At 39.0% G+C, this 25,722-nt stretch overlaps 1 protein-coding gene across 1 annotated transcript in view; it reads right to left on the bottom strand.

Annotated features, from left to right (window-relative positions):
- TRPM3 (transient receptor potential cation channel subfamily M member 3) overlaps positions 1 to 25,722 on the bottom strand; it is a 621,182-nt gene that overhangs the window by 96,433 nt on the left and 499,027 nt on the right. Inside the window, 6 exon segments of the mRNA XM_049770922.1 lie at positions 2,270 to 2,521; positions 8,795 to 8,923; positions 15,639 to 15,779; positions 20,314 to 20,481; positions 23,586 to 23,814; positions 24,626 to 24,915. Coding sequence (XP_049626879.1) covers positions 2,270 to 2,521; positions 8,795 to 8,923; positions 15,639 to 15,779; positions 20,314 to 20,481; positions 23,586 to 23,814; positions 24,626 to 24,915 — 1,209 coding nt within the window.

The following is a 25,722-nucleotide window of genomic DNA, read 5'->3' as shown; positions in this document are numbered from 1 at the left end:
AGACATTTATATAAATTGACTGAGGTACCAAGATTACTTTTTAAAAATCCTTTCTGTAAATTCTAATTTGAAACTGTTTTTAAACATAGAAGTTTTCCACTACAATCTCAAATTCATCATTAAACTACAAAGATGATATACATGTAACATAATAAAACAAGATATACATTTTTCCCTCAGAAATTCTCCCGCTGGTAAATTTGTTGAGTTTTAGACTTTTCTCTCCAAAACAAGCTTAGTGATCTTTTCCCTAATAATGCTGATGTTATAAATGCCAATCTTTAAACAAAGTGCAGAGAATTACTTAGATGTTCTGTATATCTTTAATACTGACCTTCTTTCATTGTACTTTTCCAAACATAGCATGAACATGATGATAACAAATGCAATTTATCAATTTATCTGTTATAAACTTGCCACTTGGCTATTCATATGTATCATGAACAAACTGATTCTCAAAGAGGTTATGTAAATAGCCTTATTTCTCATAATCCATTGAGGGTTTTTTTTGTCTTTTTTTTTTAACCACACCCGGCGATGCTCAGGGGCTACTCCTAGCTTTGCTCAGGATGCCTTTATGGCATGCTCAGGGGGCCATGTAGGATGCCGGTGACCGAACTCAGGTTGAATGCATGCAAGGCAAGCATCCTACCAGCTGTTCTATCCCTCCAGCCCCAAGTTTAGATTTAAAATGATTTCCTCCTTTGCATGAATTTGTAACTGTTTTGTAGAAAGAATATTGATTATTCAGCATTAATTTCAGTAATTACACATATCACCATAAATATTGATTTGTTGATGGAAAAGGTCAACACCAATGATAAACTTAAGTGAGAATGATAAAAAAAAATACATCTTATTGAACAATCATAATTCAGCTAGTTTTTGCAATGAAAATCGAGTGAACATTATTACCAGAGAGGTTTTTCAGTAACAGACATTTACCATGTGAATGCACTTGAGTTTTCCACATATATGCTACAATGATATATTAATAGGGGGCTATGTCTAAAAAAATGTAAGAATATAAAAATGACCTCGTTCATTTCTATTAGCCTCTTATTTTTCTTTAAGTTTGAAGAGGAAGATTTTTATATATACTTCTCAGTATACATTGATGCTGTCCTTTCAGGATTCAATCTAGAAAGTCATGTCTAGTTAAGGAATGTTAAAATAAGTCCACAGTCACATGTATGGATGCACAACTAGTTTTCCACTTGTAATTATTTATCAAAGAATCATACAGGTAAAAACATAATTTTGCAACCTAGTTAACAAATATCATTTTCCACTAACATGATAAAACATGGCATACAAATCAATGTTTTCCCTCCTTCTGTGTATGGAAAGGTAATTTTGAAATTTCATTTAAAAGGCTAGATATAAAAAATACATAGTAGGGGAATGACAAATATCCAAAGTTAATAGAAGCTGAGAACTTTTGAGAACTATTCTTCAATCAAAACTATTATTCAATATAAAACTATATGGGGGGCAAAGCAATAGCACAGTGGTAGTGCTTTTGTCTTGCATGTGGCAACACTGAACAGACAGACTCCGGTTCTATTCCTGGCATCTCATATGGTTTCCCTAGCCTGCTAGGAGGGACTTCTGAGTGTAGAGCCAGGGGAACCTCTGAGCACCATTGGGTGTGACACACATCCCCCAAAAGAAAGAAAACTATATGGGACTTAAAGGGGAACACCAAAACAATAGTAGAGTAGAAGATGGTGCTCAACAGGGGTAAATTGCTATGCATGAAACCCTATCAGTAATAGGATTTTCAATTACAGTGCCTAAAAGAAAAAATGAAGTGCTTATCATAGACAAAGCCTGGGAGGTGGGAGGGAAACTGGGGATACTGATGGAGGGAAGTAGACACTAGTGAAGGATTTGATGTTGGGACATTATATGCCTGAAAATCAAGAATAACTTTGTAAATCACAGTACCTCATAAAAAAATTAAAAATAAATAAAAAATTCAATCTGATAAAAAATGTAAAAATCATAAGTCGAAACTCTCTGCTTCAAAATACAGTTAAATATAATCTCTCTTAATTATTATCCTCCAGAGAACATGGTCTTCTGTGCTCTTTCTATACTTTCAGACATATCACAGTACATGCACAACATCTGTAAATATATATTAATATTAACGACCATTTGAATTAGACATTGATGTCAGGTTCAAACAAAACTGTTTCTTCTTCTTATTCTAAGCACTCCTCCCATAAGAATTTTTAATGTGGGCTTAGAGAATTCTGCTTACCATTTTTCCAATCATCATTACATAAGGACCCAAATACTTGTTCACACCGAAGATGTCTAGTAGGCGAATGTACCAATAAATGATGTTCACACAATAGATGACTCTGCCATCACTCCTGAAGGGCTGGTCCTGGAGACGAAGAATCATTCCCACAGAGAAGAGTAGAATTGCTATGAGGTCTGTGACATTCCAGTATTCTTGTAGCCATACTTTTACTTTCTGAAGTAGTTTCCCTGGCTCTGACATCAGAATCTAGAAGGCACGAAGGAGAGATGAGTTAAGTTTGACATTAGTTTATATTTTCAGCTCTGTTTGGTAACTTTCTTGTTCTGTTAGTGGGCAGTAGTTTGTTTCTTTTCATTGTGTCTCCTTGCATATTTGCAATAATCCACTGAGCCTAATCTAAGGTTATTCAGATGCAACTATTCCAAAAGCAAGCTATAAATTCAATTCTTTTGGTTGTCTTGCAATTCTGTAGCACTAGTTGGCATTTAATGACATAAAATTATTGGTTCCTAGTATCCTGTAAGTCTTCATAAATCCTTTACCATCTCAGTAAATAGCATCACTAAATTGAGAACCTCAGGCCAGTTACTTAGGAGAACTTCATTCTTTTTCACACCCATCACCCATATGCTCTGCATCAACATGTCCTATCACCTCTATTTCTAAATACAACTCAATCTAACTATTTCTCACCACCTCCACTGCTGCCACTCTATTCTCAGCCCCCATCACAGCTCACTCTCATTGGTGGCTCTGCCCACTGCACCCCAGTGCATTTTCTGAGAAACTCATAGAATGATCAATAAATGATAGAATGATCCAAAACCCACACGATACCCACTGGGCCCTGTGAGCACTCAGGATAGACTTAAGACAGAAAATGGAGAGACCATTCCAAAGCTGATTACAAATTAGGCAGAGTTTGTTGACCACAGTCAATGAGTTCTGGCTGGCATAGCATGAGGTTTATAAAAATGGAAGTGGGGCCAGAGCGATAGCACAGTGAGTAGGGCAAGGCAAGCACTAGCCTTGCAGGCAGCCAAGACAAGTTCGATCCCTCGCATCCCATATGGTCAGTCCCCTGAGCCCGCAGGAGTGATTCCTGAGTGCAGATTCAGGAGTAATCCCTGAGCACTGCTGGATGTGTTCCCAAAATTAAACCAAACCAACAAACCCCAAAACAACATAGAAGGTAAGGTACCATGCACAAAAAAAGTTGGAACATTGTCTCTGATGGTGCTTTTGCTTCTGTGATGATGACACAGCTATTTGAGTATGATATATTTTATAATGAAAATATATTTTTATTTTGTATATATTTTATTTTATTTGGGGGGCAAACCTTCAGATAACTTTATTACTAGTATGGAAAGAGTCATATTCATTATAGGGGTCTCATCCCCAGCCTACCCTATTTTCCTCATTCTCTACCTGGTAGCCAAAGTGATCTGTACTTTAGTTTTATAAGCTGATCTGTGTGCTAAGCATGCTTGTAATTGCTCCTTTTGATAGGTCCTTTCTTCTCTCAAATTCTATTCGTCTGTCTATTCTTCATCTCAAAGTTCTTGCTCTAATTTTTCCTTAGTAAGACCGTCATTGACTGACCTATCTGCAGTTTTCCACATACCTCCATACTCCTTCATATATTACCCCATTTGTGTATTTATTTATTTAGGTTTTGGAGCCACAGCTAGCTGTACATAGGGATAATTTATGACTCTGTGCTTAAGGATCATACCTGGTGGTGCTTCAAGGACCATATGTGCTCCCAGGGATCAAACTGGGGTCAACTGTATGCATGGAAACTAAGTGCCTTTCCCCTCATATTATTTCTCCAGTTCTACCTAGTTAATACATTTTTCTGAAAAATGTATCACCATGGAACTTCCTCTGCATATTTATACATGTATTTTCTCTACCTAATATTCATAATCTACTCATGTCTATCTAGCTATCTGTCCATTATCTTTATCTATTACCTATTATCTTTCTATATAGAAAACCCCTCCTGTCATATAATAGACAACGAATGTTTGTTGATTGACTGTTGCATGGATGCCTCACTATCATTTTCTAGTTAATTATCTTAAGTGCTGGGTGAAGCCTCAGTTTATCTTTCTGCTGCCAAATACTCTATGAATGACCCAGTTGAAAAGAGGAAGATGGTCTCATCCCTACCCCCACCATCTGTTCTGGATTATAGGGAGGTCAGTCTCATGAAGCTAAACAGCACAAATAACTTCATGAATCATTGTGACTATTTGCAAGATCTCCTACTATTCTAGCGAGCTGAGACCCACTGCTGTCCTGACTCAGGATCTCTCAAAGGAGAGAAGAGAAAATATTTGGAACAGCTTTCATCTGCAGCTGTTTCCTTGAACCTGCTCTTTAGTGGTTATAACCTTGACCTGAAATAGTGTTATCTTTCATCCTTTGCATTGCCTCAGCTGTAAGGTCTAGCTCAAAGTTCCTAGAACTCGATCATGTATGGAGTTTCTGTTTCATTGTGCTTGGTATGGGCTCAAAGATTTCTAATTTTAATTGTTTTCCTGATTGTTCTGGGATTACAGGTTGAGGATGAATTCTTGCAACAGGAATCCTTGCACTACTGGTGTTCTACCTCATTCAGTCTTTACCTTCAGTTCCAACTCAATGGGCAATATCAGGAAGTGCCATATGAGGACGAGGAAAGGTTTATTTGCTTAAGTCCTTTGCCAACTCCTTTGCAAACTGTTTGACATAGGGGCATATTATACAATTTTTAAAATACAGGAATCTTATTTTATTGTATTAATGCATTTTTGCATCAAATAGCATAAATTTTCAGCAGTACTTCACTCCTACCTTTCTTAATCTTTTCAGAGTCTTTAAAAGCTATTTTTTTAGGAGCTGGAGAGATAACACATTGGGTAAGGCACTTGCCTTGAAACATGGCCAACACTTGTTTGATCCCCAGGCATCCCATATGATCTCCTGAGCACTGATAGGAGTAATCCCAGAGCACAGAGTCAGGAATAAGCCTTGAGCAGTGCCAGGGATAGCCAACCCACCCTTCCAAATGATTTATTTTATTATTATAAGGGCTCACCCAAAGGTGCTGTGAATGGGTCCCATGTAGAGCTGGGGACTATAGCCTTGCCTATCCAAGGCATCTGCTCTAAGATCTAAGCCACATTCCTGTCTCCCCCATTTTTCTTTTTTTTTTAATTTTTGGGTTTTCACAAAAACTCTTTTACTACAAACATACTTGAGAGATATTATGTATTTGATTATAAACCACCACAGAAAAAAGCAAGTATTTTGATAAAATGAGTCACATGAAATTCTTGGATTCCAAATTATATAAAAGTGATGTTTATAGGAATAGGTATGTAACTCAGAATTCTCACACACGACTGTGACTTGCATGGTTTCTCCACCCATATTCTAATACCTCTGAATTTTGTTATGGTGGTCCTAGTATAGCAGGGCTCAAACATCTAAATGACCAGGCCTGTATCATGGAGTCAAAAACAGGGTATTAAAAGAAGTGGCCCTGGGCCCCAAGTACTGTACCACTAAAGAAACATTGGTCCCACAAAAGCATAAATATTATTTATATTCAAGTATAGTCTATCAAGTGTAATGTTACATCTTAAGATATGCCACTTATTTTTAAAATATTGCAAAGTTGTGGACCAAAGACATAGGTCAATGGGCTAAGCTCATGCTTTGCATGCAGGAGGCCCAGGTTTAAACCCAGACATTACTTGGTTCCCCTCAGCATCATGGAGTGACCCCTGAGCTAGAAGTAGCCACCAAAACATAATGCTAGGTATAGCTTTCAAACAAAATACTAAAAACAAAATTTAAAGAACTTTGCTAAAATATGCTAACCACCATTAAATTTAGTGTTTGCTAATTGGACAACAAGACATCTCCACCCCTAGTAACTCCAGTACAGTTTAAGGGGTGAAAATTCTCTCAAATTGGAGCCAAATCAAGAAACTAGAGATCAACTAGTGGAATGGAGGTGGAATTGCACAGGAAGTGATCACTTTGAAGGGGAGACATTCAGAAAAAGTTTGAAGAACAGTGATCTAAGTCTTTAGGGACTCTGAAGACCTTCAGTGTTTTGAGCTGCCTGTGGGAGTGGAAAAAGCAGAGGCTACAGAACTGAGCTGGTTGGACTAAAGACCTTGCTCTCCTTAAGGTTGGTGTGTGTGTGTGTGTGTGTGTGTGTGTGTGTGTGTGGGTGGGTGTGGGTGGGTGTGTGGGTGTGTGTGGATGTGTATAGACATTGGAAAGCTATTCATCTCTGTATCTGGCTCCCTTACCTGTGAAGTGGGTGTGTCCTGACAACTCACCACTAATCTCACAGAGCTACAGGAAGGAACTCCCACCTAACATACTGGCTACCTGCTCTCAGCTGTATGAGAAAGATGGGGCTGACTCCATAACTTCACAGAACTCTCTGAGGCTGGGATTGGAGATCTCAAGGAGTCTGACTGTGAGTCCCTGAAGGCAGGGCCGGGGTCTTAAGTCTTGGGTAGCTGAACATCTGTTGAATGGATTAAGGTACAGAGGTGAAGACTCTGCCTGGGACAACGTGTGGTGTGTGGCTGAGGTAAAGAGGTAACACCAGATGCCTCCCTCCCTGAAGCAGAACTGACTCTCTGCTTGACCCCCTGTTGAACCCAGGCTTCAAAGACCCGCCCTCTGCTATTCTATGTCGCCTCAGGAGAAATGGATATCCAGGCCTTGAGGTTCCTGGCAGCTGGCCTCGGCAACCTCTTACAGAACAGTCTACCGAGTACAAACTGCACCCTGTCTTCTTCCAGGCTAGTCCCTGGAGAGAGTCCAGTCACTTTGCTCAAGTCTTTCCCTTTTCTGCTTATCATGGGGAAGGAATATGTATTTAGATGTTAAATCCCCAGAGCAAACTGCCCTTCACAGCCATGGGGCCCTGACCAGTAGCAGACCTCCAGTTTAAGAGCACTCCACAGACACCCAAGCAAATTTATTGTGTGTTTTTTATTCACATATAGGAAATCCACATACTGTTGAGGAAGCAGATGTCACTCTGAATGGGAAGTATCCGTGAAAACAAAAACCTATTCCCTTATAAGACTTTCAGGATGGTTCTTTATTGTTTGGAATTTAAATATCCCCAAGGCAGTTTAAAAAATAACTCACCAGGTCTTGTACACAACCTGGGTTCGATTCCTGCCAGGAGTGATCTCTGAGCACAGAGCTGGACTAAGACCTAGGCAGATTAATTATGGTTCAAACATCTCTCCCATCCCCAAAATTAAAAACAAACAAACACAAGAAGGGCTGTACTATTTATCCATGTATCCACCTTTATATCTACCCATCCATCCACTAATGTATCTATTTTCCAAATTACTGTCTATAACTGACACTCCATCTTTGTCTTTGGAGGAGAGCATTCTTGAGTTTAATCTCAAAATATAAATTTCTTTTCACTTATTTTCATGATGAAGTCACCAGAGTGAACATGCAGATTAAAAAAATTCTTTTCTCTAGAGCCCCAAATAAGTTCCTTTTCTCTGAAGTTCTCCCTTACTATAGAACAAGGACTAGGATTGTTCCAGAGCTCTTGAAAGTGCAGTGGATTAGAAGAAAACAGGTTTTTTTTTTTCTCCCCAGAAAGGCCTATCCTGCAGCTCGCAGTAGCAGAGAGAAAGCAGAAATCAAGTCAGCAGGCAAACCTGCCTCCTGACAAGCATTTCTCTTTGGGAAAGCAGAGTGCGGATCGTCTGAGCAGGGCTGTGGAGCCCTCTGGTGGACAACTGCACCACATTCATGCGCCTGATGTTTTGCATTGACTTCAAAAAAAGCCTGGGGGGATGGCAGTATCTTGGCTCCTTCTAGGCAATGGGGGTGAGCAGAGAAGTGAGGACTCCATATCCTCAGCCCCAAAGGACAAAAAAAAAAAAAAATAGAGGCTAGATTCACCCTTGGTGCTAGCAGGGGTGGCCAAGGTGCATGCATACGAATACTGAGCAGGAATAAAGCACTGAATAAAAAGTATCTTTCCATTCCTACCAGAGTTGCAAAACAACAAACAAACAAAGAACAACAACAAACACTGAGCGAACAGTAGGTGTGGGTGGGCATGTGCAAAAGAACTCAGATGAGGGATTACCTTGGGAGTTAAAAAATAAAACGATATTTTAAAAAAAGTATTTCTAACAGAGAGCAATGTAAAAGAAATGTTTGTAGGGACAAAGGGAGAGAATTGTACACAACTGGAAATAACTACAGAGCTATGTTAGCAGAAAATGAATGAATTCCTCAACACTGGGATAAGGCAACCCCCTGATCTCAGAGCCTCTCCAGGTTTGCCACTCCCCGCTCCCCCCCCCCAAAAGAAAAGGAACAAGCAACCTTCAAGACCAGTTTCAGAGGTACCACTGACTGCCTGGTTTTATCCCCTCCCACACACCCTCATCTCTCCACAGACATCCCAACACTGCCTTTCTCCTCTGTTCGCTTTCAGGAGAAGTGGTTTACCTCTCTCATTTTTTCTATTCCCAGGGTGAAGATATAGGAAATGACAATCCATTCCTGGGTGGAAGGCCAGCGCTCCATCTTCACTAACACGATATAGTTGAACAGCATCAGATATCCGATGTAAGCCAGCTGTAAGGAAACAAAAGACAGAGCTCCAGTTGCTAAGACCCAGATCCCTGTCCTTGGGCAAAGCCACCACACTAAACAGAGAGCAAGGTCAGCAAGGACACAACTTTCATGATGAACGAACTAGAGAAGAGACTACTTTGGAAGTAGTTTACTAGGCAAACACCTTTGACCCTTGCATTTTTTCTGGGTCAGAACTTTGTGCCATGGTTGCACCTCTCTCTCTCTCTCTCTGTTTGTGATTATTGAGTTTTTATGCCTTTCTGGTTAAACTGGAGTCTCTTCATTAAAGGGGTTCCCTTGCTTATGTGTGATACACACAGAAACTCTTGAATAAAGACAGGAGAGTGAGTTTTTCTTAATGTATGTCCAGTAGATTAAGTGTTCAAGAGAAAGAACAGCTCTGGGAAACACTTGAACTATAAATTGTTTATACCAACATGAAAAATGATCTTGGACTTTCATTTCCTTCTGAGGAAATATTTTCTTTTTTTTTTTCTTCTTTTGCAATATGCTAAGTGTTCTTAGTTCTTAGGATGATTTTACCTATTTCCCCTTGCACCCGCCTTTCTGCCCTGTGCATGTTAACATAGTTCTCTGGTTTCTGCTTCTTTGAAATAAAGAGAAGACAAAAATGTTATAGAAAGGTGTGGATATGTGTGGCCTGCTATAGATTGGAGTGAGGGCTCACAGGGTTCTTGGAAGCTTGGACATACTTGGAGACCTCACAGGAAATCTCTCAGGCTTTGATAACTGTCACCTGGAGGACTCAGTAATGACATGTAAGCATATAGGCGGGCTGAAGAGGGCCTTCCTAAGGGGGTTCAGGAGCTTTTGGGAAAGGACTCATCCTAGGGGAAAATGATATACATATGTTTAAATCTTCTCTAAAAAAGTATTCAGGTTGAGTACAATATTTGGGGTATGGGGGCCTCAAGGGCATTATTAATAGGAACTTAGACTGAGTTGGTTCTAAGCTTCTGCACTCTTCCAAGGCATCAAGCAAAGAACAAGATGCCATATAAGAAGAAGGGCTGAGATGTCGGAGGTCCTCTGTGACATGAAGCCCTGGAGATAGCTCCAAAGGTGGATGGAATGTGGGTGAGAGGTACATGATAGAACTGCCAGCAGTGTGATGCTAGAGAAATGTGGCTTTCTCTAACTGGGCCACCTTCTTTCTTCTTTACTTTCTCTGGTAAGTGACTAGATTCTAAATATGAGTCAAATGTATTTTCTGAATTCCTATAAATTCACACACTTGTTCATACAAACACATAATTTTTTCATCTTTTGGAGGACATGTCAGAGTTAGATGACATCATGGATGAGGCATGAATGCAGTTATGTAACTTCAATATTAGAAGGCTGCCTCTCCACCTTAGAGATGTGCTCTTGGACACTCAAGCTTCCTGGTTAGGTAATAACCCTGAGCTACTGTTCTCCTCACCTCATTTATGTTCATGAGCTTCTTGGAGCTTTACCTGACATGAGTGTGCACTACTGAGACTATTTAGGATGCTGCTTAAAATATATTTTTGTCATGTGGCTTTTGTTTACATTGTACACTGTTTTTCTTACCAGTCCCAGTGAGTAATGAGTCTTACAGAATACAAAGAAAAAACTTCAATGGTTAGTTTTTCTCTCTCTCTTTTTTAAAAGTAATTAATTTATTTGAGCACTGTGGTTACAAGATTGTTCATGATTAGGTTTCAGTCAAATTGTGTATACCACCCTTCACCAATGCATGTTTCTACCATGTCCCCAATTTCCCTCCCATCATTTCCCTGCCTGCTTCTAAGCAGACATTTCTCCTCTCTCCCTCTCTCCCCTTCTCCCCCCTCTCTTCTTCCCTCTTCTCTTCTCCCCCTTCCCTTCCCTTCCCTTCTCTTCCTCTCTCCTCTCCTCTCCTTTCCTCTCCTTTCCTCTCCTCTCGTCTCTCCATCTCTCTCTCTCATTTCATTCCCTTTTTGACCCTGCACTTTGCACTATGGTTAATGAAGAGATACCATATATAACTTTATCCCCTTTCAACACCCTAGTTTTGTCCAGTGATTAGTTCCAACTATCAGAATGGTTAGTTTCTAAACTAGAACCCTAGCTTCCTTGTGACATGAAATACCTCTCTCCTGGTTGCTTCCTTCTCTTGAAGGAAATTTCAGAAAAATTTTATTTCTTCTAGGGGAAATGAGTCTTGTTGCCTGCCTGGTTTTAAAATTTTACCCCCCAAATCACAAACCACTCCAAGGCATAATATTCCCTTGTCACCGGTCAGTTGAGTGACAATTCTTCTGTACAGGTCTACAATACTTCCAGAATGTCTGTGTTTTAGTATTGAAATTTTATTCTCTGAATATAGAGCTAGTGTATTTATTGGAGGGTGGTGCTGGTGGCAAGGTATTTGATGGAAGTAATGTTGACATTGAAACTAGAATGCTGCAAAGACTTCCATTCCATTTCTTTTTGGACAAATCACCTTACCTCCATTTGGTGACACTACATAATTACTCTTGACCTTATTAATTTGGGGAAGCAATTGCAGGGGAAAAGATATATCTATCCTCTGATAGGCACCTAGTTAGTGGTGGCTGGTATTACTTACCTATTTTTTAAAAAATTAATCTCTTCTTACCTAATCCTTGTATCATTTTGCTCCACTGTTAACCATTCATACCTGTTTCTTTCTAAAGAAAACTGCAAATGCTGTTAAGTTTCCTCCCTTTTTAGCTCTTAGATCTTATTTAAATAACAGTGGTCCCTAAAGTAACAATTTCTTTCCATAATAAGGCTATAATCTAGTTGCAGACAATTCTCACAATGTGAACTTCTGAAAATAAAATTTTAACCATATTTAAATGGCACTCAGAGGATGCCTACTGCCTTTGAAACAAGTTGAGTTCTTTCTATCTAAGAACTTAACTACATTCATGAGGTTGTAAAAGACCTTCTATGGTGTGTATTAATACTATGTATGGTGTGTATTAATAATATGTATGTATGCATGAGCTTGAAAAGCTGTATATAAAATGCCAAGGCTTTGAATAAAAATATAAACATAAAAATAAAAACATTTTAAAATATTTGGTTATAGTACAAAAAAAAAACAAAATAGCAACAACAAAAATATTCTTATATCATTGGGACTCCTTTAACAATTTGTATTTTATTTGCTTATATATATTTAAGAATAGAAAATAAATTTTCCATTAATCAGATGTTTAATTCCTGCACTTAGAAAATACAAGCACCAAAGCTGCTCTGCTTTTCCATGGATTCCTGGTGGAATTCTTCACTTTTCCCCAGGTTTTTTTTCTGTCTCTAGAGAGCACAGGGGAATGGTAATTTTACAGGAAGGAGCCTGTCGTGCTGGAGAGGCCCAGAGTGCACTTTGTGCCTCCAATTGGCATCCTCTCCAACTGGGTACTTGAAACGGGTTCTCATCACAACCAGGTCTGGGAGCCAGTTGGATTTCTGCCTGCTTTCTTCTTGGAACAGAAGAGATCTAACCTGCTCCCTGGGAAATGTGCTAAGATATGACTGTAAGTTTATGTAAAAGTGAGTCATGTCCTATCATTCAGAACCTTTTGAAAATTAGAGTGGGAAATATTCTTATAAAGAAGAAATGGACCAAAGTAAATGAAACTATAAACTGAAGCTATATTTTATTGTCAATATTTGAGGATTTTATCGATTGCCATACATCTTTCTCTCCATTTACTTCCTTGAGGCTGGACCATGTCAGTTCATAAATATAACTTCCCCAATTCTGTGTGAATGCAATGGAACGTGGCTGGGGGTATGCTGTCTGGTCTGGTGCAGCTGATCCAGCAGGCCATGGAAAACAGAGGTGGACACATAAAACCCACTCCTCCTTTTAGAAGTTTCACAACCTGCCAAGGGTGGTACAAGCAAAACAGACTAGAAGCTCACTTAGGGGCTTGTAAAATTCAGCATCCCTCAGGTTCCTCTTTGAAAATTTGATTTAGTAGGTATTTGAAGGAATAGAAAATTTACTTAAAAAATAAACTCTAGGGGCCGGGCAGTGGTGCTGGAGGTAAGGTGTCTGCCTTGCCTGCGCTAGCCTTGGACGGACCTCGGTTCGATCCCCCGGCGTCCCATATGGTCCCCCAAGCCAGGAGCGACTTCTGAGCGTATAGCCAGGAGTAACCCCTGAGCGTTACCGGGTGTGGCCCAAAAACCAAAAAAAAAAAAAAAACTCTAAAAAGCAACCTTCATTATCTGTAGAAATGGTTATTTTTTTCTATTTATGTATTTACTTATTTACCTATTTAATTAGAAGGCTTGGAGCAAAAATCAGAAGTGCTCAGGAGTAGCTTCTGACTGTGTGTTCAGGGGTCACTCCTTATTGCACAAAGGACCATATGTAGTTCCCAGGATTGAATTGGGATTGGCTGCATGCAAGTCAAGTGCCTGCCTACCCTGTATTATCATTTCAGTAAGGCAATATCTTTTCCCCTGGGTTTCTCATAACCAATTGGGATCATAGAAATAGACAAATGTCCCAAACCTATGACAACAGAAATTTAGGAGCAGAATTCAGGTTTTTGTGGTTTGTTTGTAGACAAAGTCCAGTAGAATGCAGGTGCTACTCCCAGTAGTGCTTGGGAGACTATGCAGTTATGAGGGTTGAATCCATGCTTCTCATATACAAAAATGCACTCAGTCCTTAAGTTATATCTCTGGCTCCAGACAATTAATTTTTAAAAGCCTTGGGGTCAGATGGTCTCTAGTGCAAATAAGTATCTCTAAGGTTGTAGCACAAAAACAACAACTTTGGCTGTGTTTCAGTAAGACTACATGTGAGCACTGAATTGAGGATTTAATGTAATTTTCACCTGTGACAAGTTTTTTAAAATTTTTACTTCTTAAAAAACAAAAACCATTTTCTGCTCCAACGCCACAAACAATAGGCAAATTGACTGGACTTTGCTTGTGAGTTGTAGTTTGCAAGCCTTGCTTGAAACAATTGGGACATTATAATGTAAGAGGAAGGACAGAACCTGGAAGTAAAGTGCAAGGAAAAATAGAATCTTAATAAAAGTAGTGTTAGATTCCAGAAAATATATATGTATATAATTGATTGATAATAGACATGAATATATAAGGCACCAAAGAGCATCTCATGGTAGATATTTGATGAATGAATGATGGGTGAATAAAATACTGAGTATTGATGTATCAAACCAGTAGTCTAGGAGTAACAGTAGTTGTATCTGTATTATGCTTCTATGCTCCAGGCACTGTTCTAAGTGCTTTTTGTATTTTAATATGCCTAATTTTTATTAAGCCCTACAAATAGGTACTATTTTTATGCCCCTTTGTAAGGAACCTGGGGACAGAGTGTTAAAGTAATTTGCTTATGGTTGCACAATGATACTAGGAGGCACAGACTAGTTCCTACCAAGGCTGTCTGACTCCAGAGTACCTGCGTGTTACCATTCAGTTGTTTTCTGCAAGGTAGAAAGAATATAGAACTGCATCATCTCTATAAATAGGGATCATTTTTGCCTGCCTTAGTTGTTTTCTCTGAGGAAGAATTTGAGGAAGAATTTCTTTCCTTTCTGACATTAATCATTTGAGTCTTCACTAAAAAAAAAATCTCCTATTTACATTTTGATCTATTTCCCTCTTTCTATAGTGTGTTTATTAATTAGGATGATTTCCCCTTATCTGACATTTGGAAATGTCTGAAGACATTTTAGTTGTCACATTTGTAGGTCTATTAGTATCTGGGATGCTATAAGACATATGCTGGGAATGCTATAAGACATAAGGCAACACTCTCCACCAAGAAAAGCTCTGCCCCAATGTCACTAGTACTGAAGCTGAGAAAGTCTTGTGTGAAGAGAGAGATGCTCAAATGTTAGCACACAATTCTCACACACACACACACACACACACACACACACACACACACACACACACACACACACCACATTTTCTTCTGCCCTTCCCTCCTCCCCCACCCTCCCTCCCTCCCTCCCTCCTCCCTCCCTCCCTCCCTCCCCCCCCCCTCCCTCCCTCCTTCCTTCCTTCCTTCCTTCCTTCCTTCCTTCCTTCCTTCCTTCCTTCCTTCCTTCCTTTCTTTTTTCCTTTCTTTTTTCCTTCCTTCCTTCCCTCCCTCCCCCTCTCTTTCTTTCTGTTGGCCCCCATGGGACCAACAATGGTTTTGATTGGCTGTAACAGTTTGTGGGTATCAGTAGGGAGGGGTTGTGCCAGCTCTGGCTCAAAGGCAATTCTGAAAGGCTAATAGTGTTACCTTCTAACATTCTATTCAACCCTAACACCCCAAATGTACCGCAAGCCCAGGACTAGCCTCTAAACAGAAAGTTCCTGATCTAACATTTACCCACCCAAAACACAAAAATGTTTTGTAAAACGACATGATTTTCCTGCTAGACTCTACTCGTGCACATCTTATCTTTACATCTCATCACACCTCTATTTTTGTTTGTTCTCACTTTTACCCTTTCCTCTCTTTTCTTTGAGGAGGAAAATGCAGGAACCATGTGTGGAGTGCCTCACAAACTCCACACATCTTGCAAGCTATTGGAAAAAACAAGGCCAGGGTTTTCTTTCCTGCCTGGGTTAGATTTTTGACCTTAGGTGAGTGATTAAGGAAACTGCCCAAGCATAGGAAGCAGTGACCTGGGTTCTCTTCACTTACTTATTAGTGAGAAACAAAGGATAGACAGCTTACCGTGTAGAACCAGAACTTCACAATGGGTGCATTATAGAATTCATAGATTTTTCTGCCCAAGGGGATTAATCGGTGTCTGCTCTGAACTTCCTCTTCATCCTTCTTCCTGGAGGACTCCCCGCTGTTTCTTCCCAACATTGCCTAGAATGGAAAAAAATCAATACTATCCTGGTGGGGCTCTGGAAAGCATGAAGCTTATCACATTCAGTTCATAGACAAGGAAAGATACTCTCAGAGAGAAAAAAAAATATCTGTCATAGAGGCACGCAGGGAAGAGGGCAGAAGGGAAACTGGGCACATTGGTGATGGGAAATATGCACTGGTGAAGAGTATTCTACAATATATGACTGAAACTCAATCATGAACAACTTTGTAACTGTGAAAACATTATATTATGAGCAAAATTAGCCGCAAAACAATGCTCTGGGAATCCAAGAGTTTGGTTCAAGTGTTTTTGGAGATGTACATGTGCTTTTCCTATATGGTATTTACAATATAGATAGAATATAGATATATCTACCTATATATAGATATCAGTATAGATATCAATATATCAATATATATATAAATAAATCAATATATCAATATAGATATCAATATAGATAGAAACAAAGGGCTGTTCATTAAGGAGTTGATTCTTTGATTTGGTTGGTTTTGTTTATGAGGGAAGATCTTGGGGAGATTGACTTCTTGACTACTCTCCTTTCTTCCATCCTGGGGCCTCTGAACTATAGATGACAGGGGAAGTCCCTTCTGAGATATAAAATATCTTTTGGATCTTTTAACAAATAGATTTTATAATTATTTTAAACTAGATTTCATATATTTGAATTTTTTATTTTTTACAGTTAATTTTTGTTTTGTTTTGCTTTGATTTGGGGATTATACTAGCAATATCTTGGTTGAACCTGGGCCTCTTGAATGCAAAGTTTGTATTCAGTCCACTGATCTTAAAGTAAAATCAGACTTTCCTGTTACTAAAGTGATTTAGTTGCATCTCCTACCTGATTTATACACCCTACATCCCATTGTCCCATTCACATGAACAGCAAATGCTACTATGGGTCTATCACTGCATAATTTCTGGGCTTTATTCACTACTGTCCTAAGACAAAGTTAGTTCTACAGTGTCTAGGAAGTGAAATTTTTATAAAATGTGTGAAGAGGGTGAAACTTTATAACTGCTTAGAGAGTGACAAGTATTTGGGACAAGAATATGTCCTAAGAATAGAAGCTTCAAGTTGAAGATCTAATTATAGATCTAAGTTAAGTTCATATTGAAGTTGAAAACAGGAACAAATGCTAGATAACTAATTTCAAACTTCCTTACCTAAATAAACAGATTCTAATTTAAAGTATTTTTTTGCCAGGGCTTCAAAGATTAACTTAATTTAAAGATGTAACAATTGTCAGTAATTTTACTTATAACCATGGGATTTCTGAGGAGGATGACATGATTTTCATTCCTTTATGAACCCTCTGACTGGAAAACTATCTTGAGTTAATAAATAAATAGCATTTTGTACCCCAGCCAATGAAAGCATTTATTTTGATCAGTGACTTAAGTCAATCTCTGTGATAGATTAGTTATGTAGACAGCAATGAGTTCTATAAATATTGATCAATGACCTCATGAAACTCTAAAATTACATATTTTCCTCTCTGTAATTAATAATGTATATAACATAATTATCATATATACATACACAACTCAACAATGCAATGCTATTTGGGACAGTGAGTTGGGTTTTAAGGTAGCTGGGTGAGTTTCAGCTACATGGAGTAAACTCTAGGGTCAAAAACTTTGTCAAAAGGGCTGTAAGAAAAGCATAGGTCTGTGGTCACATTGAAACTAAGTGAAGATACTTATCTGGCAGCTTAGATAAAATAATAACTAATACACAATTTGCTTTGCCTTAACTATTCAGATATATTACAAAGTAAATGATTTTAGAAGAACCCCATGTCTTTAGAATCCATATCTTCCATGGGTTTAAGGAAAAGAAAGCATTTTTTAACATTTCGTTAATTCTAGCTTAAGCTTATCTTGTTGATTTTGCTGCTTTCTTTTATCTGTAGTTAAACATTTTTTTTATTATATCCCCTAAAACAGAATGAATATAGTCAAAGTCAGGCAGAACTGTACAGTTTGAACTTGAAACTTTTTGCTGGTTCCACTTAGATGTTAAGTCTGGGAAAAAAAATTTTAAGGTGACTGAGCTCCTAATGGTTACTAAAATGAGGCAAACTCTGGCTGAATCTGTGTATAACTTTGGAAAGGACAAGGGTAATTATGCATTTCCACTAGAAGATATATTAATGACACAGAAGATCAAATACCAATCCTATGAAAGGAGTAGAGATCTCAAGAAATGGATTTCTCCAATTCTGTCTAGAAGAGCTGGGACCTTGCTCTGGTAGTGATGAATTCCTCAGAGTCAAAGGAAGCTTTTAGTTTAAAGATGATGTCCTGATGCCCAATACTGCCAGCCTACAAGTTTCTCCCTTCCTTTCCTTGTCCCAGCTCTGCCGACTATGGGAAAGTAGCTCAGGCACACATGGTTTTGTGGAGTCTTCCACAAGGTTTCAGTAAACAAACTCAGAGTCTCTTGTCTGTGAAGTTAATTCTCCTCTCACTCTAGAGACACATCTTTTAGTGTGACTTCTTGAGGAAGGGATCAATTGTCAAAGCTGTAGACTAAGAAAAGAAGGAAGTCATCTTTTTTTTCTTTCTTGAGACCCCAGTCAGACCCCCCTTCTGGCTGCCTCCTTAGGATGTGTGCCAATGACACAGTCATTCGATTTCAGAAGTCTGACTGGTACTTGATTAGCCAAGTCAAATTCAGTACCTACATTTTGATTTAGTATGTTGTTGTTGTTTTTGTTGTCTTTTGAACTACACTCAGTAGTACTTAGGCCTTTCTCCTGGTGGTGGTGCTGGAAATGGAACTGGGGTCAGAAGCATGCTTTGCAATGTCTTCATTCTTGTATTATCTACCTGGCCTCTATGATGGAAAATGTTCAGTCTCTTTGGCCTATGAGTTAAATGTGGGATTAATGCAGTCTGCAGGCCTAGATTCTAATCCCAATTTTGCAACTGTATGACTTCGGGAAATTTAACCTGAGTCTCAACTTTCTCAGCTTTTAAATGAGTTAATGAGTTATCAAGGGATAACTATGAGGATTCCATGAGGAACAGTATTCAGAAGCAGTTAGCATTATAACAACATTAGCCAACACTGAACAAGATATGCCTGTGCTAAGTATTAATCTATAGGGTTTACATGAACCCTTTGAGCCAGATGATATTACAGCTCTCATACTAGAGATTAAAAAAAATGAATCTTGAAATCTGATTAGTAAGTGAAGGAGAAGATTCTGGCTTTAAGGAACAGTCTTTATTCCCCCCCTCCACACACACACTGAAATTTTCAACAGTTAGCTTCACTACTACCATGTTTGCTTAGTCATTAAAACCCCATTTCCTATTTCAGAAGTCTCAAAGGCTAAAATTATTCTAAGATATTTAGAGAAGAGAACCAGCAATCCCTATCACAGAGGTAAGTACACTTTCCCACTGGCTTTTTAGAAGATTTCTGAAACTGAAACACATTGACATTTCACTCAAGCGAGAAAGCTATGATTGATAACTCAATCAAAGAAGTGGTTTGATGTTTGTGTTTGTATTGTGTGTGTGTGTGTGTGTGTATATACATGTATATATATATACACACACACACACACACACACACACAGAGACAGACAACATATGTGTACTGCTATATTTGAGGCTGAGTTTGAGCCTAAAATAGATTATTTTTTTAGAAAAGGCCTGCTGCACGGTAATTTTATTTATCTGAAGGAAGAACTATTCACAGGATGGCCCCATTAGGATGGTAGTGCAAAGGATCTTTTGTCACCTGAGCCAAACCAATTTTTGTTTTCTCAAATTTATAACTTCTGGGTCACCACGGTCAATGTCCAGGGTGGAAGGATGGATGGGAGATAGCAAGAAAGTCCTGTGGAGTTGTTACTTGGTGTCTTCAAAGCTACAAAGCTTTGTTTGTCCCTTGCACAGCATTTGGTATTTTTAGACTTTGGATTCAATCCAGTGGCAGTCACGCTGCTCAGGCGGGGGGGTGTGGGAAGATGTCCCATGCCCAGCTGCCCCATGCCCCTGCAGAACAAAGCATCCGTGTGCTATAATTATACCAGGAAGAGCTAATAAAAACCTCTCATACAAACCTCAAAATTCAATTAGTCCTGCATTTGTGAGCCTGACCCCAAGACAGACAGAGGTTTCTGATCAGTGGAGCAGCCTCAGCTCAGGGAAGCCAGCTGCTCCCAGTCATGGCTTCTTTCTCCTTCACTGTGTGCTAAGACAACCAGCTCAACTGGGTGATCAGGAGCATTAGTTGTTTGGAAAATCTTAGGGTGCCTTGTTTTATAATTTCTTTGGGTGGTCCTGCAGCATTAACTCTGGATAAAGGAATATCCCTATAATCATGTTATTCACTCACTAGGAGCATGTTTTTTATAAGATTTGGTCTCAAAACTTAAATGAAAGCTCTGGTGGGAGGCTGACCTAAAGGATTCTCACATCTCAAGCCATGTCATCAAAACAAGTGGATGGGGGACTCTCCCCAGGGACCATTTACTGTGTGTTTTTTCTTACTGTAAGTTCCATGTCCTCTTCATCTTTTTCCTTTGAGGGTTTCTCTGATTCTTCTGGTTCTTTCTCTTGGAGATGAATTTCCTGGGCCTGAGACATATAGGGCATGTCATCTTTGTTCTTGAACTCCAAGCTGAGAATTGAAGGAGGAAGTAGAATTCCCAGAATTACCTAAAGCAATAATAATGATAATAATAATAATCACATTTAAAGGCTGAAGACCAGGGTGATTACTTAGATTTAGAGGGCCTGGGGTATGGTGTTTCTGTATGCATGTGATTATACATACCAGATGTGGCTCTCTGAATAAATAAATACAAACAATTTCAGAGAAACAAAGCATGTTAACTGAATGTATCTTAATTAATGGTCATTTTACCTGAAAGACCCGAGGAAAAAGTGCGACCCTATGTAATGCAAAAGTGGTCAAGAATCAGATTGCCATTTATTCATTAGATAGCACTGGGTTTGGTAGAATCAATTCATATGTATACCCATTGACATTAGTTGCTAAGATGTCTAGTAGGGTTGACCATGTGCTAGTCTGGTGCTCTTAGTAAAATATGCTGCGTTTAGTTGTTCTTAAAAAGACTCATGAAGGAGGGCTGGAGAAATAGTACAGTGGGTGATACACTTGCCTTCATATGGGTAGATGACTCCTGGCATTCCATATATTTCCCGTGAGCATCACCAGGATTGATTCCTGAGTACAGACCCAGGAGTAACCCTTAAGTACCACTGAATGTGACCCACCCCCCAAAAAATACAAAAATTAAAACACTAAAAAACAAACAAAAAAACTTATTAAGAAAAGTGTGATGTATATTGCACAGCATTCTCTGTTATTTGTAAATATATCCCCATATTCCACCATTACTACCTCTGCCTCTTCTCTTCTATACAAGAACACACACACATCATGAATTTTAGACTTTCCATCTTTTTGTTTTGTTTTTTTGGTCATACCCAGGGTTACTCCTGGCTCTGCACTTAGAAATCGCTCCTGGCAGGCATGGAGGACCATATGGGATGCTGGGATTTGAACCACCATTCTTCCTGAATCAGCTGCATGCAAGGCAAACTCCCTACCGAAGTGCTATCTCTCTGGCCCCCTGGATTCACCATCTTACCATCAAAATGTCTCTGTAAAAATGTTGTCAAAAGGGGACAAAGCTATAGCACAGTGGGTAGGTAGGTCACTTGCCTTACATACAGTTGACCCAGGTTTGATCCCAGGCATCCCATATGGTCCCTGGCACCCACCAGAAAAGACTCCTGAGTGCAGATCCAGGAGTAACTTCTGAATATTTCTGGGTGTGGTTAAAATTATTTTTAAATGCTGTTAGAAAATCTAACATTGTATTTTTCTCAAGTTCAGACAACTTGCTTAAAGTATCTTGTGATGATAATACATGTAGATACCAGCAGCTGGAGACTTGTGATGATTAACATGTTGATGGCAGTAGTTTGTACCTCTGGTGGCTCACACTTGAATGTGGCTAAATATAAATTGCATCCAAGAATGGATGTGGTACTCATTGCTGTCGATCTGTATTTATGTAGGCCCTTTTCCTGAGAGAGCAATTGAATTCTTCATTTGCCAAGGAATAAGTGCATTGCTGTTTGAAGACACTACTATCTGAGTTATGTTCCTTAAATCTCCCATTTCCCTCTGTTCTCCTGCACAAGTTTTCTTTACCTGGACCCACTTTTTACCTGAAGAAACAAAATCAGGATAAAGGGCTAAGAGAGATCTTGCATGATTACTTATGTTAAAATCATACTCCAGTAATGGGGGCCTGTGTTCAAAGACACATAGAGACATAGGTAAGTTAAGGGGAAAGGGAGAGTGGTGATTCTAAGCCACAGACTCTTATCCTGTCTGTCAGGCCCAGGAAGTTTCAAGTGACATGCTGGCAGACTTGGGGCACTTGACACCTTGTCTTGAGACATGAGAGCTGGGTTGGGTGGTTAGAAGCAGTATGGCCATGAAACACCATTGACCTATTTTAAGGAACCTTTGGTGGTTCTGGGTCAAGAGCCATGGAAACGGTTTGAAAATGGGGGAGGACATGTTGGTTTAATTACGTGGGCCACTAGTTCTGGTGTTGTTGCCCTCTGTTTGCTTTGTGTTGACCTTAGAGTTGCCTAGATTAGAATATTCTAAGTAATGTTGAGCCTGCCAGTTATAATAACCAAACCCAATAGTTTACCAAATTGGTAATACTACATTAGGAGGACTTAATTAAACCAATAGGAGGGCACTAGTAGACTTAGGTAAGTTGGGAAGCACACTTTTCTTATACTTTTAAAGGAAGTAGATTTCAACGATACAACTCAGTAATATTTTTTTTTCTGAAAAGGAGTAGTGTTGGTATGCCAAGTAAGTTTAGGAATCTCTACTCTAAATAGAAAAACTTTTAGAACAATCTTTCCATTCTCTTCCCTGTCTTTCTGTTCAACGTTTTGTTTCTTTGTTTGGGGGCCATACCAGACTGTAAACAGGGATTATTCCAAGTTCATGAATCATGTCTAATAGGACTTGAGGGACTTTATAGGATTCCAGAGATCCAACCAGGGTCATCAGTTTGTAAGGTAAATATCCTACCTGCTGTACTATCATTTTGGCTCGTCAGTTTAATTAAAAAAATTAATTAGAAAAAAGTACATAGAAAAAAGTTCAAAAAGCAAAGCCACATGTCATTTGGCTTCACATTCTTTGCACCCCACAGATTATACCACTAATGATTTACTTGATCATTTACATGTATTTACTTAAAAAAAGTACAGATGAATACAAATTACATACACTGATCTGTAATTTGTAAATCTCCACTTAAAAAGTGGTTGTATTATAAGCAGTGTCTTTACATATACCTAGCTCATAATTTATTTCAGTTGGAATTTTTCTCAAGTCTAACGGATAAGAGAAAATGTTTCCTTATGCAATGGTGCAAAGGAAAACCAGGGAGGATGGTCAGGTTCACAGAGGGGAATAGGTTGTCAGAACAATGGTCCTTTAATGGTGTACACAAGTGACCATCACTTTAGATCTTCTAAAAAATATTTATGTCTAGGTGCCACCTCTAGAGTGCTGATTTATCAGGGCAGCCTCTCTTCTATATGTAAAACAACCCCAAAATATGAAAGATTATTATGTGGAATGGCTTTATTAATAAGAGAATGCCCAATTCTACTGTTGATTCTGCTTGAATACTCCAATCAACCCTCTAATGACTAGTTCTTAGGCAATGAGACCTTCTGGGCATGCTAACCTTGAGGCCTGAGTTCTTGCGCATGCGGAGCCGGCCCATCCACATGTCTGTGAGCAACATCTGGCTGCATGTGTGTGCAATGAAGTCTCGATGCTTGGCAGCCACAGCCAGCTGCAGGCATGTGGCATTGCTCCAGTTTTTCAGCTCATACGTCAGTAGTTTCATGGCCAGCTGCTCATCCTGCTTATAGGACTGGTCCAAGAGCTCGACAGCCAGCTGCCCAAAGTCCCTGAAAGAGAGAGTGGTAGGAAGTGGTTTTTAGATTATCTTGGAAATATAGATGATAAAAGTGGGAACCAGTAGCTAAGCTCAACTAGACTGTTATTATTGTCTAGTTATTTCTCCTGAGGCCAACTGTGCTTATTTATTTGTGGACACAGCTGACATCTATAAAAAATGCACAATGTGTCAGATAATGTGAGACTGATGGGGGGACAGCAAACAAAGCATGAACCTTGGGCTCAAGGTTCTCAATTGTAAGTCATACGGGTGAAGAAGGTAGCTCCAAAAGCAAAACAAAACAAAACAAAAAACAAAAAACAAAAAAAAAACACACTTCAAGGGAGCAGAAAAGATAGTATAGCAGATACCTTGCTTGCAGCAAACCTGGGTTCAATCCTTGGTATCCCATATAGCCCTCTGGATTTATTACAGGATTAATTCCTGAACTCAGAGACAGGAGTAACCCCTGAGCATGCCAGGTGTGACCTACACCTAACCCCCGGAAAAGTCAACACTTTGAACACAATAGGTCTTCTTAATTTGACAGACTTTTGCATTAAATAAGCACATGACTTTTAATAAGTTTCTTAAATTCTCATTTTCTCCATTTGTAAAATATTTACAACCACAGAACCTATCTCAGGGCAATTGAGATGAAATAAAATATATGTATCTATATACCATAAAGGTTGATAATTTGTGTCTACTCTCTTGAATATCCCATTGAAAATACTGCCTCATCTTAAAGTTTGGGAAAGTTGAGACCCTCCTACTATCTCTTCCCTTCTCCTGACATTCCATTTGTTGTGGTGGCCAACCTGGAATTGTGATTAAGCTCTTGGGAGATGTCATCGACCATGTCATTTTCGGAGGCCTCATGAGCCATTGCCTTGCAGAGCTTACAGGCCACCAGGGCCTTGGCCATGGCCTCCTCGCCATGTTGCCAGAAGAACAGAGCCATCTTCTGCCGCTTCATCAGGACAGCCCACACCATCAGCTCATGAAAAGGGAAAGGGAAGTGGTTGATCTCAGGGTCATCTAAGTCAATATCTATTTCTTCTTCTCGCTTCTTTGTTGTCTTTCTTCCTCGTCTCAAGGGAACATCATCCTGTAATTTCAAGGACATTGAAAATAAAACAAATAAATTCAATGTATAGTTATTGTGAATCTACTACTGACCCTGTCTAGGATAAATATAGAAATGATTATAACCAGTTCTAATCTTAAAAGAACTCACAAACATTCATAATATCTAACTCAAAAGCAAGTTAAATTAACTACTCAAGCACAGTGCTATGAGAACACATCAGTGATATACTTTAAATTTTAAAAAGTATTTTTTAATGGACCATTTTACTTCAGGCAATTTTTTTGTTCTACTTTTGCCTGTTTCCTCCCCTGCAACTATGATAATTTTATCTTATGATTGATAGCAATACCCTTTGCACTGAAAGGACATGATATATTACATTTGCATTGCATCCATGACAGCAGCTACATAAACAAAAATATAAGAAATATGTTTTCTTGAATTTTTTCCATACATTTATTGGATACATTTGTGAAGAAGTACTTAGGACTTTTGGATCTGTTGCCATTTGTAAAACACCCTTAAATAGATTTTACATACTAAAATTTACAAGTTTCCTTTTCAAATTAATTTTTCTGTTTTGGTTTTGGGGCAATTAATGCCCAGCAGCAGTCAGGAGTTACTCCTGGCTCTGTACTCAGAAATCACTTCCAGTCCCTCAAATTAATATTTAAAACAAAATCTGGGGCCAGAACAATAGTACAGCAGTAGGGCATTTGCCTTGCATGCAGCCAACTTAGACTCGATCCCCAGCATTTCATATGGTCCCCCAGCCTGCCAGAAGTAGTTTCTGAGCAGAGCCAGGAGTAACCCCTGAACACTTCC

This window comes from Suncus etruscus, chromosome 3 (assembly GCF_024139225.1).
Source record: "Suncus etruscus isolate mSunEtr1 chromosome 3, mSunEtr1.pri.cur, whole genome shotgun sequence".
Lineage (NCBI taxonomy): Eukaryota > Metazoa > Chordata > Mammalia > Eulipotyphla > Soricidae > Suncus > Suncus etruscus.
This window is presented reverse-complemented; position numbering and strand designations above follow the sequence as displayed.